This window comes from Scleropages formosus, chromosome 25, assembly GCF_900964775.1.
Source record: "Scleropages formosus chromosome 25, fSclFor1.1, whole genome shotgun sequence".
NCBI lineage: Eukaryota > Metazoa > Chordata > Actinopteri > Osteoglossiformes > Osteoglossidae > Scleropages > Scleropages formosus.
The window spans coordinates 16,901,642-16,916,921 of NC_041830.1; the positions used below are offsets into that span (position 1 = coordinate 16,901,642).

The following is a 15,280-nucleotide window of genomic DNA, read 5'->3' on the forward strand; positions in this document are numbered from 1 at the left end:
TGACAACACCGGGCTTTAAGTTACAAGCAGGAATGTTTTCTATCACATGAGTAGCTGCTCAAAGTGAGGAGTTTAGCTGGTTCATAACTCTCATATGGTTCTCATTAGCTGCGTACTTGAACGGGAATCGCGGCGCTTTATGTCAGGAAATGACCAGGTCCTCCGGCTGCTGAGATGCAGGGACCTCGTATTAAACATGTCAGTGTCAGGGATGGTACCAATCTCTCCAGCAGAGAAGCGCAATAATGAAATGCCTAAACCAGTAGGTCTCCAGACAGGCTGCTAAGAGTGTGGTATGAAACCCTAGCGTTGTTTACAATCGTGCATGATTCCATTCGGGCGCCCCCGCTGCCACCGTACGATCCGGCGGCGGGGAAGACAACGGGGGCTCAGACTGATGAAAGGGGGGCCCGGGCAAATTCCGCTGGAACAAACTCCAGGCAGCAGGGGGCACAACCATTAAGGAAGCTCACTCGTAAACAGCGGCGCCCTGCTGTGGAGCCTCGGGCAAAGCGCTCAACCTGGATTCCCGTACGAGAGGGAAAAAAATGCGCCGAAGCACGCGGACGACAGCGAAAAGCCGCGAACCGTTTAAGGTGCGGTGGATGAAATTACCTGCCAAGTAGCTAAATAATAATAATAATGATAACAGTCATTTCTGAGCCAATCCACCGAGTGGAAGCGTAGCTGTGAGGCCTGCCCGAAATTGCTGGAGAAGCTCAGTGGATGAGGACTGCGAGAGTCGCTCGGCGTCTGGGAACGGGTTTGCAGAGGAGAGTCCGAACGAAGCTCTTCCCAAGAGCACATGGACGCACATTCTGGGCCGATGAAAGACGCACTGACGTTGGAGCGGCTCGGAAACGCGCGCCGAGCGTGCCAACTATAACACCCGGGTCCTGACCGCAGACAGGTCCGTAGAAACGGCCCTAGAGCTCATGGGACTCGAAGGAGCAGCGGCGGAGGACCATTATCGTCATCCTGCGAAAGAAGAGTCTTCTAATGGCAGCGCAACATTTATTTTTAATGCAACTCCTAAGCGTGCGCCACGTTAATGAAGAGTAGGCCCACGGGCCTCGGGCGTCTCGTTGCATTTACAGCCCCCTTAAATTACAACAGCGCTGGCCGGGATCCACGGTGGCCGGCTCCCGGCAGGTCGGTTAAGGGTAAATCACCTTCGTATGTTAATTGGGAAGAGTGCTGGAGTGCGTGGGGCAGAGCTGCCAAAAGCTCGTTCTCTGCTGGATTGCATTTGTCACATGTTCCTAAAATCATGAGCTGGGGGGGTTGGAGGGGGGTCTGTTCAGTAAGGAGGAGGAGCTTGGAGTGAAACAGCACTTAAGGGTCTGGTGCTGAAGTTGTGACCCGTGCGAAAGGAGCTCTTATCGAGCCTGTTTTGGGTTGATTGGACTCTTAGAGCAGACGAACGGGTGATACCCCTGCTAATGTGTGACCTAGTAAGGCAGGTGGCTTTTAGAGTACCGGTCAAAACTTTGAACACGCTTGATCCCAGCCAGTCCTTCCACAATTTGCAGAATTTTACATCCAGGTCAATAGTTTGAGTTGTCGTTCACTTTTGATCTTCACCACACACTTTGTGCACAGCTTTAAGGTGTATTTTGAGTCGCTGTCTCTGCTGGGGGGGGCTGCCCAGCTAGTTATAATAGTGAGGGAATGGAGAGTTGCTGAAATACACCATGATAGCCATGCTGGGTGATACTGTCATGGACTTAAAGCTCACCAGCTGTGTGACCTGCATAGCATCCCCGGACCATGACGCTGTCGCCTCCGTGCTGGGTAGTGGGAACCACAGCTCATGCATTCACCCTCTCCACATCTTACAAACATTAACCACTTGGACCCATATGTTTCACATTTTGACTCATCTGTCCTTAAGACTGGTGTCCAGCCCAGAAAAGTCTAGTTACAAACACTCAGACTGTAGTCAAACTTTTGACTGGCAGCATGTGTCACATTATTCCACTCTTTGTTCTCCCATGGTGTTGCTAGTTAAGGTCTATCCCAATCAGACTCTTACAAAAGATCCACATGAGCGTTCGGGCTGCACAGGGGCGTTATTATCATTAGCGTGACCACTCAGACAGAGTAAGCGCAGGGCATGTACGATGGTTCGAGAGCCTGCATCGTGCCACTCCTTTCGCCTGATGCCCTGTTTTCCCTGTTTTCTCCCTGCCAGAGACGACCTTTTCCGAGTGGAACTGGACAACGTTGCGGGAGATGAGATGTTCTACAGCAAGGTAGGCTCTCTGACCAGTGGAAGCTGTCTGTCTTATGGGTGCGGTTACTAACAGGTGCTGGTTGTGTGTGTGTGTGTGTGTGTCTGTGTGTGTCTGTGGGTACATTTCTTCACTCAGAAGCGAACATGGGAGTCCAACAAGAATGACATCCGCATCTGCAGGATGAAGGGGAAACACGAGGTGAGCGCTTTGCTTGGACTGATGGAGGATGGAGCTGCAAAACAGAGGTGGTGTGAAAAGCTGGTAAAGCTGATTAACTACACACACACATGCACATACACACATTTGCACGCATAGACACACCCTCCCCGTGGACCAGATCTCATTTACACCCTAGAGAGGCTCTATTGTGTGACTTCAAATACAGTTTTTCTGCCCGGAGGTCAAGAGTGTCATTGAGAGGTGTGTTACTGAAGGGTATCTGTGAGGAGCCACTGGGGAGGTGGGGGTTCCAGGAACACGGGGACTCTGATCTCCCCTCCAGGCATGAAGGGCTTTATTTGCTAAAGCCAATAATGACGCCCGAGATGTGGAGGAAACAAGGGCATCGGGGCCAGGAGGGGGAGCGAGACAAAGGACACGGGAATCCAGTGGAGACGAGGCCCTTCAATCACATGTGGCAGGTTCTGGAAAACCGCCTGGATGGGTCGGGCGGGGAGGACAGTCAAAGGTCTTTTCCGCCACTCCAGTGGGGTGGAGTGGGGGCAGGGGGTGCAGGGGGTGCAGGGTGCGATACTCCCGCACCGAGGTCCATCCTTCTGCCTCCGTCAGCGGTCACCTACACGGACTCCCCCGATCCAGCCATCCCTCAAAAGCCCATTTCTGCCCCAGGAATGATTTTTGTCAGGTGTGAGTTATTAGCTGTCAGGGTAATTGGTTTTGTAATTAAATGTTTCTGGTCGGTTGATCAGAATGGACATATTGGCCTAATGGGTTGGGAAACTCAATATCCCGTCCTGTTCCCACCGTCCCCCGCGGACTCAACAGCTCTCCGCTGAATGCAAATGCGCTGCTAACCCGGCTCCCTGAGAAGCGGTTCCGCTACGGTCCGAAGCTGGTGACGACGCAGAGCTCTCGCGGACCCCTCGGACCCGCGAACCTGTCCACACGCAGAACGCACAGCTGGTACACATGCCCTTCCATCCGTGCTCAATAGTCGCTTGTCCGCTGAGGGTCACGGTGGTCCGGAGCCTATCCTGAAAGCACAGGGTGTGAGGCAGTGTACACCCTCAGCAGGACACCGGTCAGTCTCAAGGTGGTCACACTCACTCACAAGTTAACTTTGATTTGGGATCATCGTTCGCCGGTTCATAGCTACAGACAGGAGAGCGTGTGAAGAGCCGCACAGGTCGGCCCCGCCTGCTCCGATTGGCCACCGCTGCGCGTCCCATCGAGAAGCAAAATTAATTAGCCAGTTTCACCCCGGAGGCCTGCCGGCCTCGACCTGGTCGCCTGGCTGCTCGGTGGGCAAGCGGAGAAAGCAGGGCACTGAGTCCGCTCATGGAGGAGAAGAGCTTCCCGGCTGTCACGGTCCTCACGGTTGCCATGGTGACCGCAGCCGTGGCAGGCAGCCCAAGCGAGCTGTGGCGGAAAGTGCTCAGAAGTTCAGCAGCCGACCGAACTCGACCTTGCTGTGCGAATGCTGACGGGGCGCGGCGACGAGACGTCGTCTCAGCTGAGGGCGTCGGGAGAGGGCTGGTTCACATCGATCAGACCGTGACCGTTTGTTTTAGTCCCAGTTATAGAGACCCCCTGCTGCTCTTCCTGTTAACCCTCAACCGTCTGTCCACATTCGTAATGAACCGGAGAAGCTGAACCTACACCGCCTGTGTTCTCCAAACATCTGCTAGCCCCAGTGTATTGGAAAGAGCTTCCTGTATCCCTCAGAGCTGCTGAATCCCTCCCAGCATCCAAGTAGGGTCACAAACCCACCTCTTCAAACCCATTTCTCCCCTGATCTCCTGGCAGCTGCATAAACATACTTCCCATCGTCTGTCACCGCGACCCCTGTGTTTCCTACCACTTCTGTGTGCAGCTACTTGTGTGATGTACAGAGAGGAGAGTGGGACCATCCTGGTCACCCCCCCCTTCTGTCTGCCTGTCTCCCTCCTGCTGCTGCTGTTCTCGCTGGGTGTCCATGTCCTTCTAAGCTCCTCTCGGCGTCCAGGCAAGACCCGTTTACAAGGACAGCGCTGTGTGTTTTAACGTTCGCAGTGTATTCGCTGATACGTGCTCGGTGTGTGGGAGCGAGAGCGGCGCGGACGCGCTGTCACCGAGCGGGGGAGGGGTGACCCGGGCGCTCGCCAGGAGCACTGCCAAGCCGGGCAGGTGGCGCTTTGTCAGGCTGATGCCCAGGGAGCGAGGACACGGGCGGGGTGGAAAACGGGACGGGAAGGAAACTAACACACACACACACACACACACACACACACGCTCGCGCGCACGCGCCATCAAACATGACGGCCAGAGCACAGGCGGTGAGAGGCCGGTACCGGTGCGCATGTCCGACCCAATCGAGTTACGCTCATCTTTTTAATTCAAGGTGCAGACGCAGGCGCACGGCTGGTTGCCGTGGGGATTTAGGAGACACGTTCGCAGCTGAGCAGCGCGGCTCTTAAAAACCTCGTAGAACCGCAGCCTATAAATCAGGCAGCAGCACCGCAAGCGCAGCGTACACCTCCAAGGGGTAAATACTCCAGCGAGGGCCACGGTTACATGTGCCACAGGGCAGCAGGAGGTGTAGTGGTTAGAGTCCCTGCTCCTGCTGTAGGACCCTGGTGAAGGTATTTACCCTGAGTACATCACACACACACGCACACAGATGGTCTGAAACCGCTTGTCCCATATGGGGTCGCAGGGAGCCGGAGCCTAACCCGGCAACACAGGGCGAAAGGCTGGAGGGGGAAGAGACACACCCAGGATGGGACACCAGTCCATCGCAAGGCACCCCAAGCGGGACTCGAACCCCAGACCCACCGGAGAGCAGGACCTGGTCCAACCCACTGCGCCACTGTGCCACTGCGCCCCCCCTTACCCTGAGTAGATACAGTAAAAATGACCCTGCTATGTGAAGGAGTAAATTGGGGTATGCAGCATAGCGCACAAACCTCACATCGTGAGGCTCTTTGGGAAACTTACAGGAGAATAAACGGAAACAGGTGTAAATGTGCTGGTTCCCATGGTTACCAGCAGCATTGTTACTGATGCTGAGGTTACTGACAATCTTGTCAGGGTTCTGGAGCTGTGAGTCACTCAGCGTTATTTGGCATTTTGAGGGTGAAGTACCCAACGAGTCTGTAGTTTAAACACACTCACATACACACACACACACACACGTGAGGCGTGCAGATGAGAAGCTCTCGCTTCATCTGGCCCTGAAAATCATTGGGACTTCCCCCGCAAGGCCTGTCCTGAAAATGAGACCCCCCCACCCAGGGACTTTAGTGTGTGGTGAGGAGGGCAGGGGGTGCGTCGATTCCACCTCCCAAGTGTCGCATCCCACCGGCTGGGCCTGTTGAAGGAGCCCTCGCTGTGTGAAGGGTAGGGCCTGACCGAAAGACATCAGAAGTACACACACATTTTCAGAACCGCTTGTCCCTTATGGGGTCACGGGGAACCGGAGCCTACCCGGCAACACAGGGCGTAAGGCCGGAGGGGGAAGGGGGCACACCCGGGACGGGACGCCAGTCCGCCGCAAGGCACCCTAAGCGGGACTTGAACCCCAGACCCACCGGAGAGCAGGACTACGGTCCAACCCACTGCGCCACCGCACCCCCTTCATCAGAAGTATTGAGCAAGAAGTCTGTTTTTCAGCAGGTCACTCTGCCCCGTTCGACAGTCCGGAGCGAGGAAGAAGAGCGAAAACAGTGACCGTGTTTCTGTCTGTCTCTCCTCTCCTCTCCTTCCCCTCCATCCCCTCTCTTAATCCCTCCACTCCACCGACTCCACCTTCCAGGACGAGTGTCGCAACTTCATAAAGGTCTTACTGAGTCGACCAGGAGGCCTGTTTGTCTGCGGCACTAACGCGTTCAACCCGCTGTGTGCCAACTACACTGTAAGTACCTGCAGATCTACACTGTGTACACATACAGATCTACGTGTGAGAATGTGCAGATCTAGTATGGGAGTCCATACAGATCTTGACTGTGAGTACCTGCACATCTACACTATACCTGCAGATCTACAGTCTGTGCACACACAGATCTACACTGTGAACTCATGAATATGTACAAGTAGATGACTATGGTGCGAGTACTTGCTGACTGACACATCGCTGACTGTATAATTTGTACATTCCGACATACGCATTGCTAACCGCAGCAGGAATATTTGCGGATTTTGGAAAGCGAGGACAGTTCTGCCCTCTTCTCCCTGTCGGTACGCACACACGGGAAAACGGTGCGAGTGCCGACCACGCACGTGAGGGCACGCCCGCTATTTTTTAAAGTTTCAAACAGCCGTAACCTTCCTGTCAGCCACCCACCCCCCCCAGTTCGCTTGCCACATATCATTTTGCTTTTGTTGCATAAAGTTTAATGCTGCGTCAAGGGCCCCGTAACTCTAAAGGGGACACGGTTCTGCAAAGCCATCGGCACGCAATAAGTCAGCGAGCGCGTGTCCCTAAGTCGCTCTTCGTTGACTCGGCCTGCTTTTAAGGCCGTTGCCAGGGTGGAAATGCATCGCGTCGACGGCGAGGCGACCCGGATGGGAATTTGGCTGAGAGGCGGGAGCGGTCGACCGTGCGGCGTGACGCCCCGACACCTGTCTGTCTGACACGCTTCTCACATTAACACCCGTACGTGTTGGATATGCGGCGCGAGCCCACGAGGGGGTGTTGTGTCGGAGCCTCGAGTTCCCTGTCGTTCTTTGCGTCGTCTCCTTTTCTCTACATCCCCATCTCGTCGTGTTTTCCTCCATCCGCGAGGCTCCAAAGCCGTGACCTCCGCAGTAACACCACTACGCGCGGCCTCTCCATCCCTTTCCCTAAGTGCTCTCTGAATGGACGTGGTGTTGCGTCTCTCAGCAGAAGGATTTATCTGGGGACTGATGGTATTAAAATGTTATGTTTGGAGTCGGGGGGGGGGGGTGTTTGCCTCCAGTCTTGAGTGTGTTTCCCAGCACTGTCAGTGTGTCTTTGCAGAGGGACACTCTGGACATGGTGGGAGAGGTGGTGAGCGGAATGGCGCGGTGCCCCTATGACCCCAAACACGCCAATGTGGCTTTGTTTGCCGGTAAGTTTGGATCCCACTCTCTTCTCCTCTTTCCAGAACTGGCCCCACCCACTTCTCCTTTTTTCAGCATTAGCCACACCCTCTTCACCCGTCTGAAGTTTTCCATCATCGGCTCCTCCCCCTTTATCCAACATTGGCCTCGATCCACTTCTGCTTCGTAATGTTTACCATTGGCTCCACCCCCTTCATCCTTTTCAACCCCGGCCCCACCCACTTGTCCTCTCTGACAGTCTCCATCATTGGCTCCACCCCCTTTTGCCCACCCCTCCACTCAGCTCAGTCTTGTGTGCCATCGTTACAGAGGGGAGCCTCTTCACCGCCACCGTGACGGACTTCTTGGCCATCGACGCTGTGATCTACCGCAGCCTGGGGGAGAGTCCAGCCCTGCGCACCGTCAAACACGACTCCAAGTGGTTCCGAGGTACACACACACACACGCACACTCACACACACAGTGCGCTAGTGCCCTCTGTGTTGCCGTTTGTGCTGTTGTGGGCGGACATCTGTGCCTGCATCTCAAGTCAGTACTCCTAGGTGCACATCGGTCCAGATCCTGGGCAGCTTTCGCACTAGCGAGGGAGCCGTTGCCATGGCGACCGCTTCCCGTGGGGCCGCCGTCCGTGCCCCCCCGGTCTGTGGGCCGTCGTCAGTGACGCGTGTCTCTCACCTTTCAGAGCCTTACTTTGTGAGCGCCGTGGAGTGGGGCCCGCACATCTACTTCTTCTTCAGAGAGATGGCCATGGAGTTCAACTACCTGGAGAAGGTAGGAGGCCCAGAGGTCGCGAGGGGTGCAAGGGATGCGAGGGGTGCGAGCTCACTCCCGGCATACTCAACCGGCCCCTCGGAGCCTGGTCCGAGCCGCTCCTTCCAGATGTGGCGTTCCTCACGTGACATCGCTTAACGGACGAGTCTGCGGTTGAGTGGGAAAAGCCCTCGTTTCCAGGCGTGTTTTTGCGAAAGCACCTAAACACAGAACAGATGTTTGCGTGAGCACCGTGTTTGATTGCGCATGGAAACGTCAATAATCACCGCTTTTATGGCCCGGATCGCATTTTTCATCCTTTTTTTTGGCATCTCCGTGAACCGCGGACGGCAGCTGACCTTAATGAAGGGTGACAGTGAAGTAATGAAGCGGTACTTTCTGTAGATGTGTCCTCCGCGGGGTACACACTCCTTGAAGAGCTTTTCTCAAGCACCCAAAGGTGCTGTTTTTCAGCTCGCCGGAGCACGTGAGTGTGAGGGAGTGAATCTCTGGAACTGTGTGTGTGAGGTAGTGTGTGTGTAGGTCACAGAGTCATCATTTCTGGGTGCTGCCATTGTGTTCCTGGACTTCAGTGCGTTCCCTCTGTGTGTGTGTGTGTGGTCAGGTGATAGTTTCCCGGGTGGCTCGGGTGTGTAAGGGCGATCTGGGCGGCTCCCAGCGGGTCCTCGAGAAGCAGTGGACCTCCTTCCTCAAGGCGCGTCTCAACTGCTCCATCCCGGGCGACGCCCACTTCTACTTCAACCTACTGCACTCCACGAGCCCCGTGCTCCGCCTGCACGGCCGGGACGTCGTCCTGGGGGTGTTCTCCACCCCTCCTAACAGGTACCTCCTCGGGCTGGGGTGGGCTCAACGCCGGGGAAAATCTCACACATCGCTGCAGGCTCACGCTGCGGGACGACGGCTTCATCGCGGTCTCACGCTGGTGTCAAAGCCACCCCGTAGGACCCGAACACAGTCCCGTACAGTGCGACCGGGGCGGCATGGCGGTCCCGCTCGCAAGGGTCCGAAGGTTCTCAGTTTTGCCTCCGATGTGGTGGAACCAACTCCCCGTGCCCCTCAGAGCTGCTGAGTCCTTCTCAAGGTTCTAGACGGGTCTCGAACCCATCTCTTTCAGAGCCGCTTCTCGACCGATTCTCTGACAGCTCCGTATATGAGTCCAACACCACCTGTCACCATCACCTCTGTGTTTCCTGTCTGCTGAGCTACCTGTCTCACGTGCTGCTTGGACACTCGTGTCTGCAGCCGTGACTCTGCCCTTGATGTACTTTGCTACTTTGATGTACCTTGTTTACCCCAAGCTGCGTGTTGCTCTCCTCAGAGAATGGCGGTAAACGCAGCTGGTGATGCGTTGCAGTTTTTCCTGAAATTTCTCTCTGATAAAAACCAAAGGCTGGACAAGACGAGTCGAGTACCGGGGGACGTGTGTCGGTGCTACGCTTGAGGTCTGAGAAGGAGCTCTGATCCAAGATGGCTCTGCGGGGGAGGGGGGGCGGTGCTGGGTCAGATGGCAGACAGGAAGATGCCGAGTACCCCGCCACCCCCACCTCTCACTCCACTCGTCATCTGTCCGCCGCGGCCCGGTGGGGGACAGTCTGCCCGTGTGATGAGCGCTGCCGAGCGTGACGGTTTGGGCTCCGGCCCGAGAGGACAGAAGGTTATGGGGTCTGATCTCTGGGGGCTGGAGGGGGGCGACAGGAGCTCCACTTTGAGATCTTACCCTCCACCTGGCCCCCATCTTCCATCCCTGAGCAGCTGCTTCCTGGTCCGGCCCCAGGCGAGAGTCTCGCTGGACCGCTCTCTTAATAACGAGCCCCTCTGAACCCCCCCAGGAAGCGGATGTTCAGTTAATCCGCCCAGCGAGTTCAACCGCCCGGTCGTGGAACGAGACGGTAAAGACCCTGATGGATCAAGGTTAAGCGAATGATCCGGCAAAGCCCCCTAACCCGTCCCGGGCCCAGCCCTTGATTTGAGGCCTCGGGCCGTGAGATCCGGCCGCCCGCTCCAGTAGGGGGACGAGGGGAACGGGCGAGCGCTCATCCACTTCCTGTCCCGGGAAACGCGCTCTGCTGTCGTCCCGGAAACAGGTGTCCTCTCCGGGGGCCCCCGGTTCTGAAAACCCACGATGTAATTTGCTCTGGCGAATTCCGACCGCCTCTTAAAGATAACGAGAGCCACGTTTGCGTTTAAAGAGACTGGCAGAGACTGAGGATCGTGTCCATGAGTCCAGCCCCAATGAACGCTGACCGCTCTCCGACCAGAGCTGTAGAGCCGGGGGTTATGGTCCGTGTGGTGATGGGGCATATGGTGGACATTATGGCGCCTCTAATCTTTAGCTAGGTGCTCGTCAAGTCGACGAGCTAAAGTGCTTGGTGGAGGTTGGGAACGTAGACCGGTCAAGAGGCCAAGCGGTTGTAGCGACCATCGTGAACGTGGCTATGAGATCATGTTCCACACTCCGGGATCTCACCTTCGCGGTCTATGTTCTGCAGCATCCCCGGCTCTGCCGTGTGCGCCTTCGACATGCAGCAGCTCACCCTGGCTTTTGAGGGCCGCTTCAAGGAGCAGAAGTCTGCAGAATCCATCTGGACCCCGGTTCCGGACGAGCTGGTACCCAAACCGAGGTAGGTACCGCAGTGTGTCCCGTAGGACCGTGCAGTTGAGCCCAAGGGTGACGGCAGTGACGCTGAGGCGCTAACGTCCCTCAGGCCAGGAGGCTGCGCCGTCCAGGGATCCAGGTTCAACACTTCCACCGCCTTCCCAGATGAGGTTCTGAACTTCGTGAAGACACACCCCCTGATGGACGAGACCGTTCCTTCCCTGGGACAGACGCCCTGGATCGTCAAGACCATGGTCAGGTGAGGTGTCCTGCTCTCTGAGCTCTTTGGACACGGTGCCCAACTCTGCCTCACCTAGACTTACCCCACTGAGACACGGGTTCCACCGCTTCCCCAACAGGTACCAGCTGAACACGATGGAGGTGGACACAGAGGCGGGACCCAACCGGGATCGAACCGTCCTCTTCCTGGGGTCCACCCGAGGGACCATCCTCAAGTTCCTCATCATGCCCAACAAGAGCAACCCCATCACCACCAGTAATGTGTTCCTCGAGGAGCTGGAGGCCTATGACCACGAAAGGTGTGGTGAACGTCCAACGTTGGGCATCCACAACCCTCACGCTACATTAACTGTCCTGACCTTGGACCTGGGTGCCCCTGCAGGTGTGGGGAGGACTCCCCACAGTCACGTGTGCCACTCTCCCTGGTTCTGGACCGGCCCGGAGCCTCACTGCTCGTGGCCTTCCCATCCTGCGTGGTACGGGTTCCACTGGCGCGCTGCCAACTCCATTCCAGCTGTATGAAGTGAGTCGGATCCCACAAATACACACACACACACACACACAGAGAAACCCATTTCCGAAGCTGCAGGAAGTGAGTCCCCCTCCCCTGCTTCTCCTCCCAGGAAGTGCATTGCCGCGAGGGATCCGTACTGCGGCTGGACTCGAGGAAACACCTGCTCGTTCCTCAGACCTGGGACCAGGTGAGACACGCTCAATATGACCTTCTGGACTGAGCACCTTCAGAACAACATTCTAAACCCCTTTCTTGACTGTCCTTTTGGCATCCTGAACAAACTCCTTCATGAATTCTTTGATGACCTCCTTCATAACCTCTTCTTGACCTTCCTATTGACACCCTTCTTGATCTCCTTTGTTACTTTTCTGCTGTCATTCTACTAACATCCTTCCTCATGTTCTCCATGATCTCCTTCCTGAACTCCTTCGAGATCTTCCCATTGACATCTTTCATGGCCTTCTTTGTGTGCTGCTTCTTCAGCTCATTTATGACCTCCTCCTCTCATGACTGTCACCTAGTCAGCGGTCTAACGATGCTTCTCAATTGATCAACATGGTCCATCTTGACCAGATCAGAACCACACAGGTACACTCAGTTTATGGGTGAATGCAACCCAACCACAGGCTCAACACACTGAGGCCGTGTAAAGAGATGCCACAAGACAGGGTCGGTGCTGGAGGAGGAACTTCTAGCCCAAAACAGGGTTACACTGAATCATCTCAGGAATTGACAGTTCCCCTGCTGAACCTTCTGTAGACTGGACCTTCACAACCTGGGTAGTTACGTAGTCCCATCCACCTCCAGTCCTTCACATCAGCTTCTCCACAGAGTCCCGAAGTTTGGGCCAGTGATTCTAGGTAATATCTCATCCTTCACATCCTGTGAAGCTCTAACCTTTGCATCCCGGGCGACTGTTTAGATTGTACTGAATTTATATAAACCACGGTTGCGCTTCCAAACTGTCCTTTAATTATCTCCAGGTCACCATCTCTGGGTAGAACTAACATGTCATTAGTTTCCTCCGCTCTGCTTACACTGGAAGGGTCTTTTGCTTTCAGAAATCAAATGTTAATTGCTGCTGAAAGGTCAGGCCACTTGACAGGATCTTGTAGGAGTTGTGCGCTAGTGATCGGAGAGGAGGGGTCCGGCGCGGCGCCCAAATGCCACCCTGGTCTCGCCTGTGTGCACAGCGTGTTGTCAGGGCTCCGCTCACACTGACGGCACGTGGAGATGAGCTCGAGTGCTTCCGCGGACGTTGGGTAAATGTTGTGCCTCTGTGCCGTGGCAGGCTGCCCTTTGAGCAGGACGTGGAGCGCGGGAACACCTCCCACCTCGGCGACTGCGAAGGTAAGAGTCCCAGGGGGTGGGGGTGGGGGTGGGGGGGCCTTGTCGAACCTCAGTTTCTGCCATTAAAATTGATGCTCATCTGTGTGGCGTTCCTCTACCGTAATCCATCGTTTTAAGCGGCACTTTGTCAGCCTTTCGGTGGGAAAATAAGCCGCCGACTGATTGCCGTAGTCGGAGCGACAGCCTTTCCACCGGAAAATGCTTAATCAAGCGCTGCATCGTTCCGCTGTCAATTACTGGATGATTACCGCGGTTTTTCACCATGCTCAGCTGTGTGTGTGTTCGTGCAATTTAGGGCACCCATTCTTCCCGGGCTCAGTGGGTTCGGTGAGACCCTGGCAGCGCCGTCGGTGACGACGGCTCTGTGCAGGAGGGGTGCTGGGAAGGCACTGTGTGCCGACGATGCTGCGATTGGCTGCTCTCTCTGAGACACGCCCCCCCGGCGCTCTAGGGGTGTGACGTGCGCTGGGGTGGGCGACCGTGCGGTCAGGGTGCCGCACATGGGAGTGATTACCGACCGGGGCAAATGTTTGGAGAAGCAGCGCCACAGTTTGGACCACAGGACCGGCACTCACTGTCACGGTCCGACCGCCATCCTCAGGGGCGTGCTTTCAGAGCGCTGCTCGGGGGCGGGGGGGGGGTCGCCACAGGAGGAGGTTCTGAAGGCCCACGGGGGGGGGGGAGGCAGGAAGGCAATAAGTTGAGTCAGTTCAAGGCCTGTGTTTCCCATTTCCACTTTGTATCTGTGTGTGTGTGTGTGTGTGTGTGTGTGTGTGTGTGCGGTGCTCTCAGAATTAGATTAAGGCGCTGCATTAAAAGAAGTACCCCCCCCACCACCACCACCACCACCGCCCACATCGGCTCCGTGGCGTTTCCAGTTCCACCACACACTCCTCCCGACACTCAGCTGGACAGAGATCGATCATTAAGTGCTGATGGGCCCATCTGCCTGTGGGGGGGGTGGCACACACACACCCGTTGGCTGGGGGGTGGGGGTGGGGGTGGAGGGGGGGTGCGGTGCTTTAATGAGGGGAAACTTAAGTAAGGAACACTGGAAGAGGGCTTTTCATTAGCAGCCTGCTGAGGGTGCCCTGGGGGACGAAGGACGAGAGGTGAGCGGGCCCTCGGAGCGGCCTGGGGGGGCAGGAGAGCAGCAGGGTTGTTGGGCGAGGCTTTTTTTTATTTCACTAACCCCCCCGCTCACCAACCCCAGTCCCCTCAGCACCAAACGTCTCTTTTCCCTCCCCCTCTAAATCTCCCTGACCCCCAAACCCCACCCCCACCACGCTCTCCATCATCCAGGAGACGCCACTTTATGACATGTTGTCTGCCGCCAGCTCATCCCCACTAAGCCCCGCCCCCTTCCACAGACACACCCCCCTCCCCCCGGGGAAGTGATGCAGCACCTCACTTGGTGCCACTGAACTTAATTCTGTCACAAACTGCTGGTCGACATCCTGACCGCACTGGGACCAGAGAGAGCGGAACCTTCCGGACCGCACTGGGACCAGTGAGCACGGCTGTGGGGGGGCAGTAGCAGCCTTTGAACTGGATGACTGATGTGAACATGAATAGCAGGATAAGACAAGTGTTTGCATTATTTCGGCAGAATAAAAACATATAAAGAGAGGGTGAGTGGCCCCCGGGGGGGGGGGGGCGCCGTGGGCAGATGACTCGCAGCCTATGAGTGGGACATTAAACGGAAAGTGCGTTACCTGGGCGGGGGGGGGGTCACCGACTCACCGGGCCCATCAGTGGAGGGTGGGGGCAGCTGTGAGACAGGGTGTCGCCGTCGACCACACAGAACATTCATCGCAGGGAAGAGAGGAGAACACTGAGCTACAGGTGGGGGCGTCGAACCCTAACCCAACCGTTAGCTGACCACAGTGTGGAGCCGAAACTGTTAATTGCGTCTCCTCCTCGTTTACCCGCAAAGAGGGCGGGTGAGCTCAGTGGTGATGGTGCCCCACTCAGCAGGAATAACAAACAGCACGTCTACCAACGGGCCAAAAAATGGATGGAAAAGAAGCAAGAGGAAAGACAAAGGAGGCGGAGTCTGGTGGGCGGAGTCTGGTGGGCGGGGTCACAATTCACTGTCCCATAAACATGCAAATAAACGGAATAGCCACAGGAAACAGGAAGTGTGGAGCTCATAGGGCAGACCATGAGGGCAGTGAGTCTTGCCAGCGGGTGGCGCGGTGGTTAGAGGTCAGTGGTCCTGGGTTCAAATCCCTCAATCAAGGTACTTACCCTGAAATGGTATGGTAAAAATTACCCTGCTGTATAAGTGGGCAAATCAGTGTAAGTAGCTCAGTGCACGAACCTCACAGT

General features: G+C 56.1%; 1 protein-coding gene across 4 annotated transcripts in view; it reads left to right on the top strand.

Annotated features, from left to right (window-relative positions):
* The window catches only part of LOC108921721 (semaphorin-6B-like), a 36,727-nt gene that overhangs the window by 19,865 nt on the left and 1,582 nt on the right, over positions 1-15,280 (top strand). For all 4 annotated transcript variants that reach the window (XM_029249235.1, XM_029249233.1, XM_029249234.1 and 1 more), the window contains exons 4-16: positions 2,195-2,255; positions 2,373-2,435; positions 6,211-6,309; positions 7,396-7,486; positions 7,788-7,907; positions 8,161-8,249; positions 8,854-9,071; positions 10,739-10,870; positions 10,955-11,104; positions 11,205-11,384; positions 11,468-11,608; positions 11,709-11,786; positions 12,891-12,949. In XM_029249235.1, the coding sequence (XP_029105068.1) occupies positions 2,195-2,255; positions 2,373-2,435; positions 6,211-6,309; positions 7,396-7,486; positions 7,788-7,907; positions 8,161-8,249; positions 8,854-9,071; positions 10,739-10,870; positions 10,955-11,104; positions 11,205-11,384; positions 11,468-11,608; positions 11,709-11,786; positions 12,891-12,949 (1,481 nt within the window). The remainder of the gene's footprint in view (positions 1-2,194; positions 2,256-2,372; positions 2,436-6,210; positions 6,310-7,395; positions 7,487-7,787; positions 7,908-8,160; positions 8,250-8,853; positions 9,072-10,738; positions 10,871-10,954; positions 11,105-11,204; positions 11,385-11,467; positions 11,609-11,708; positions 11,787-12,890; positions 12,950-15,280) is intronic.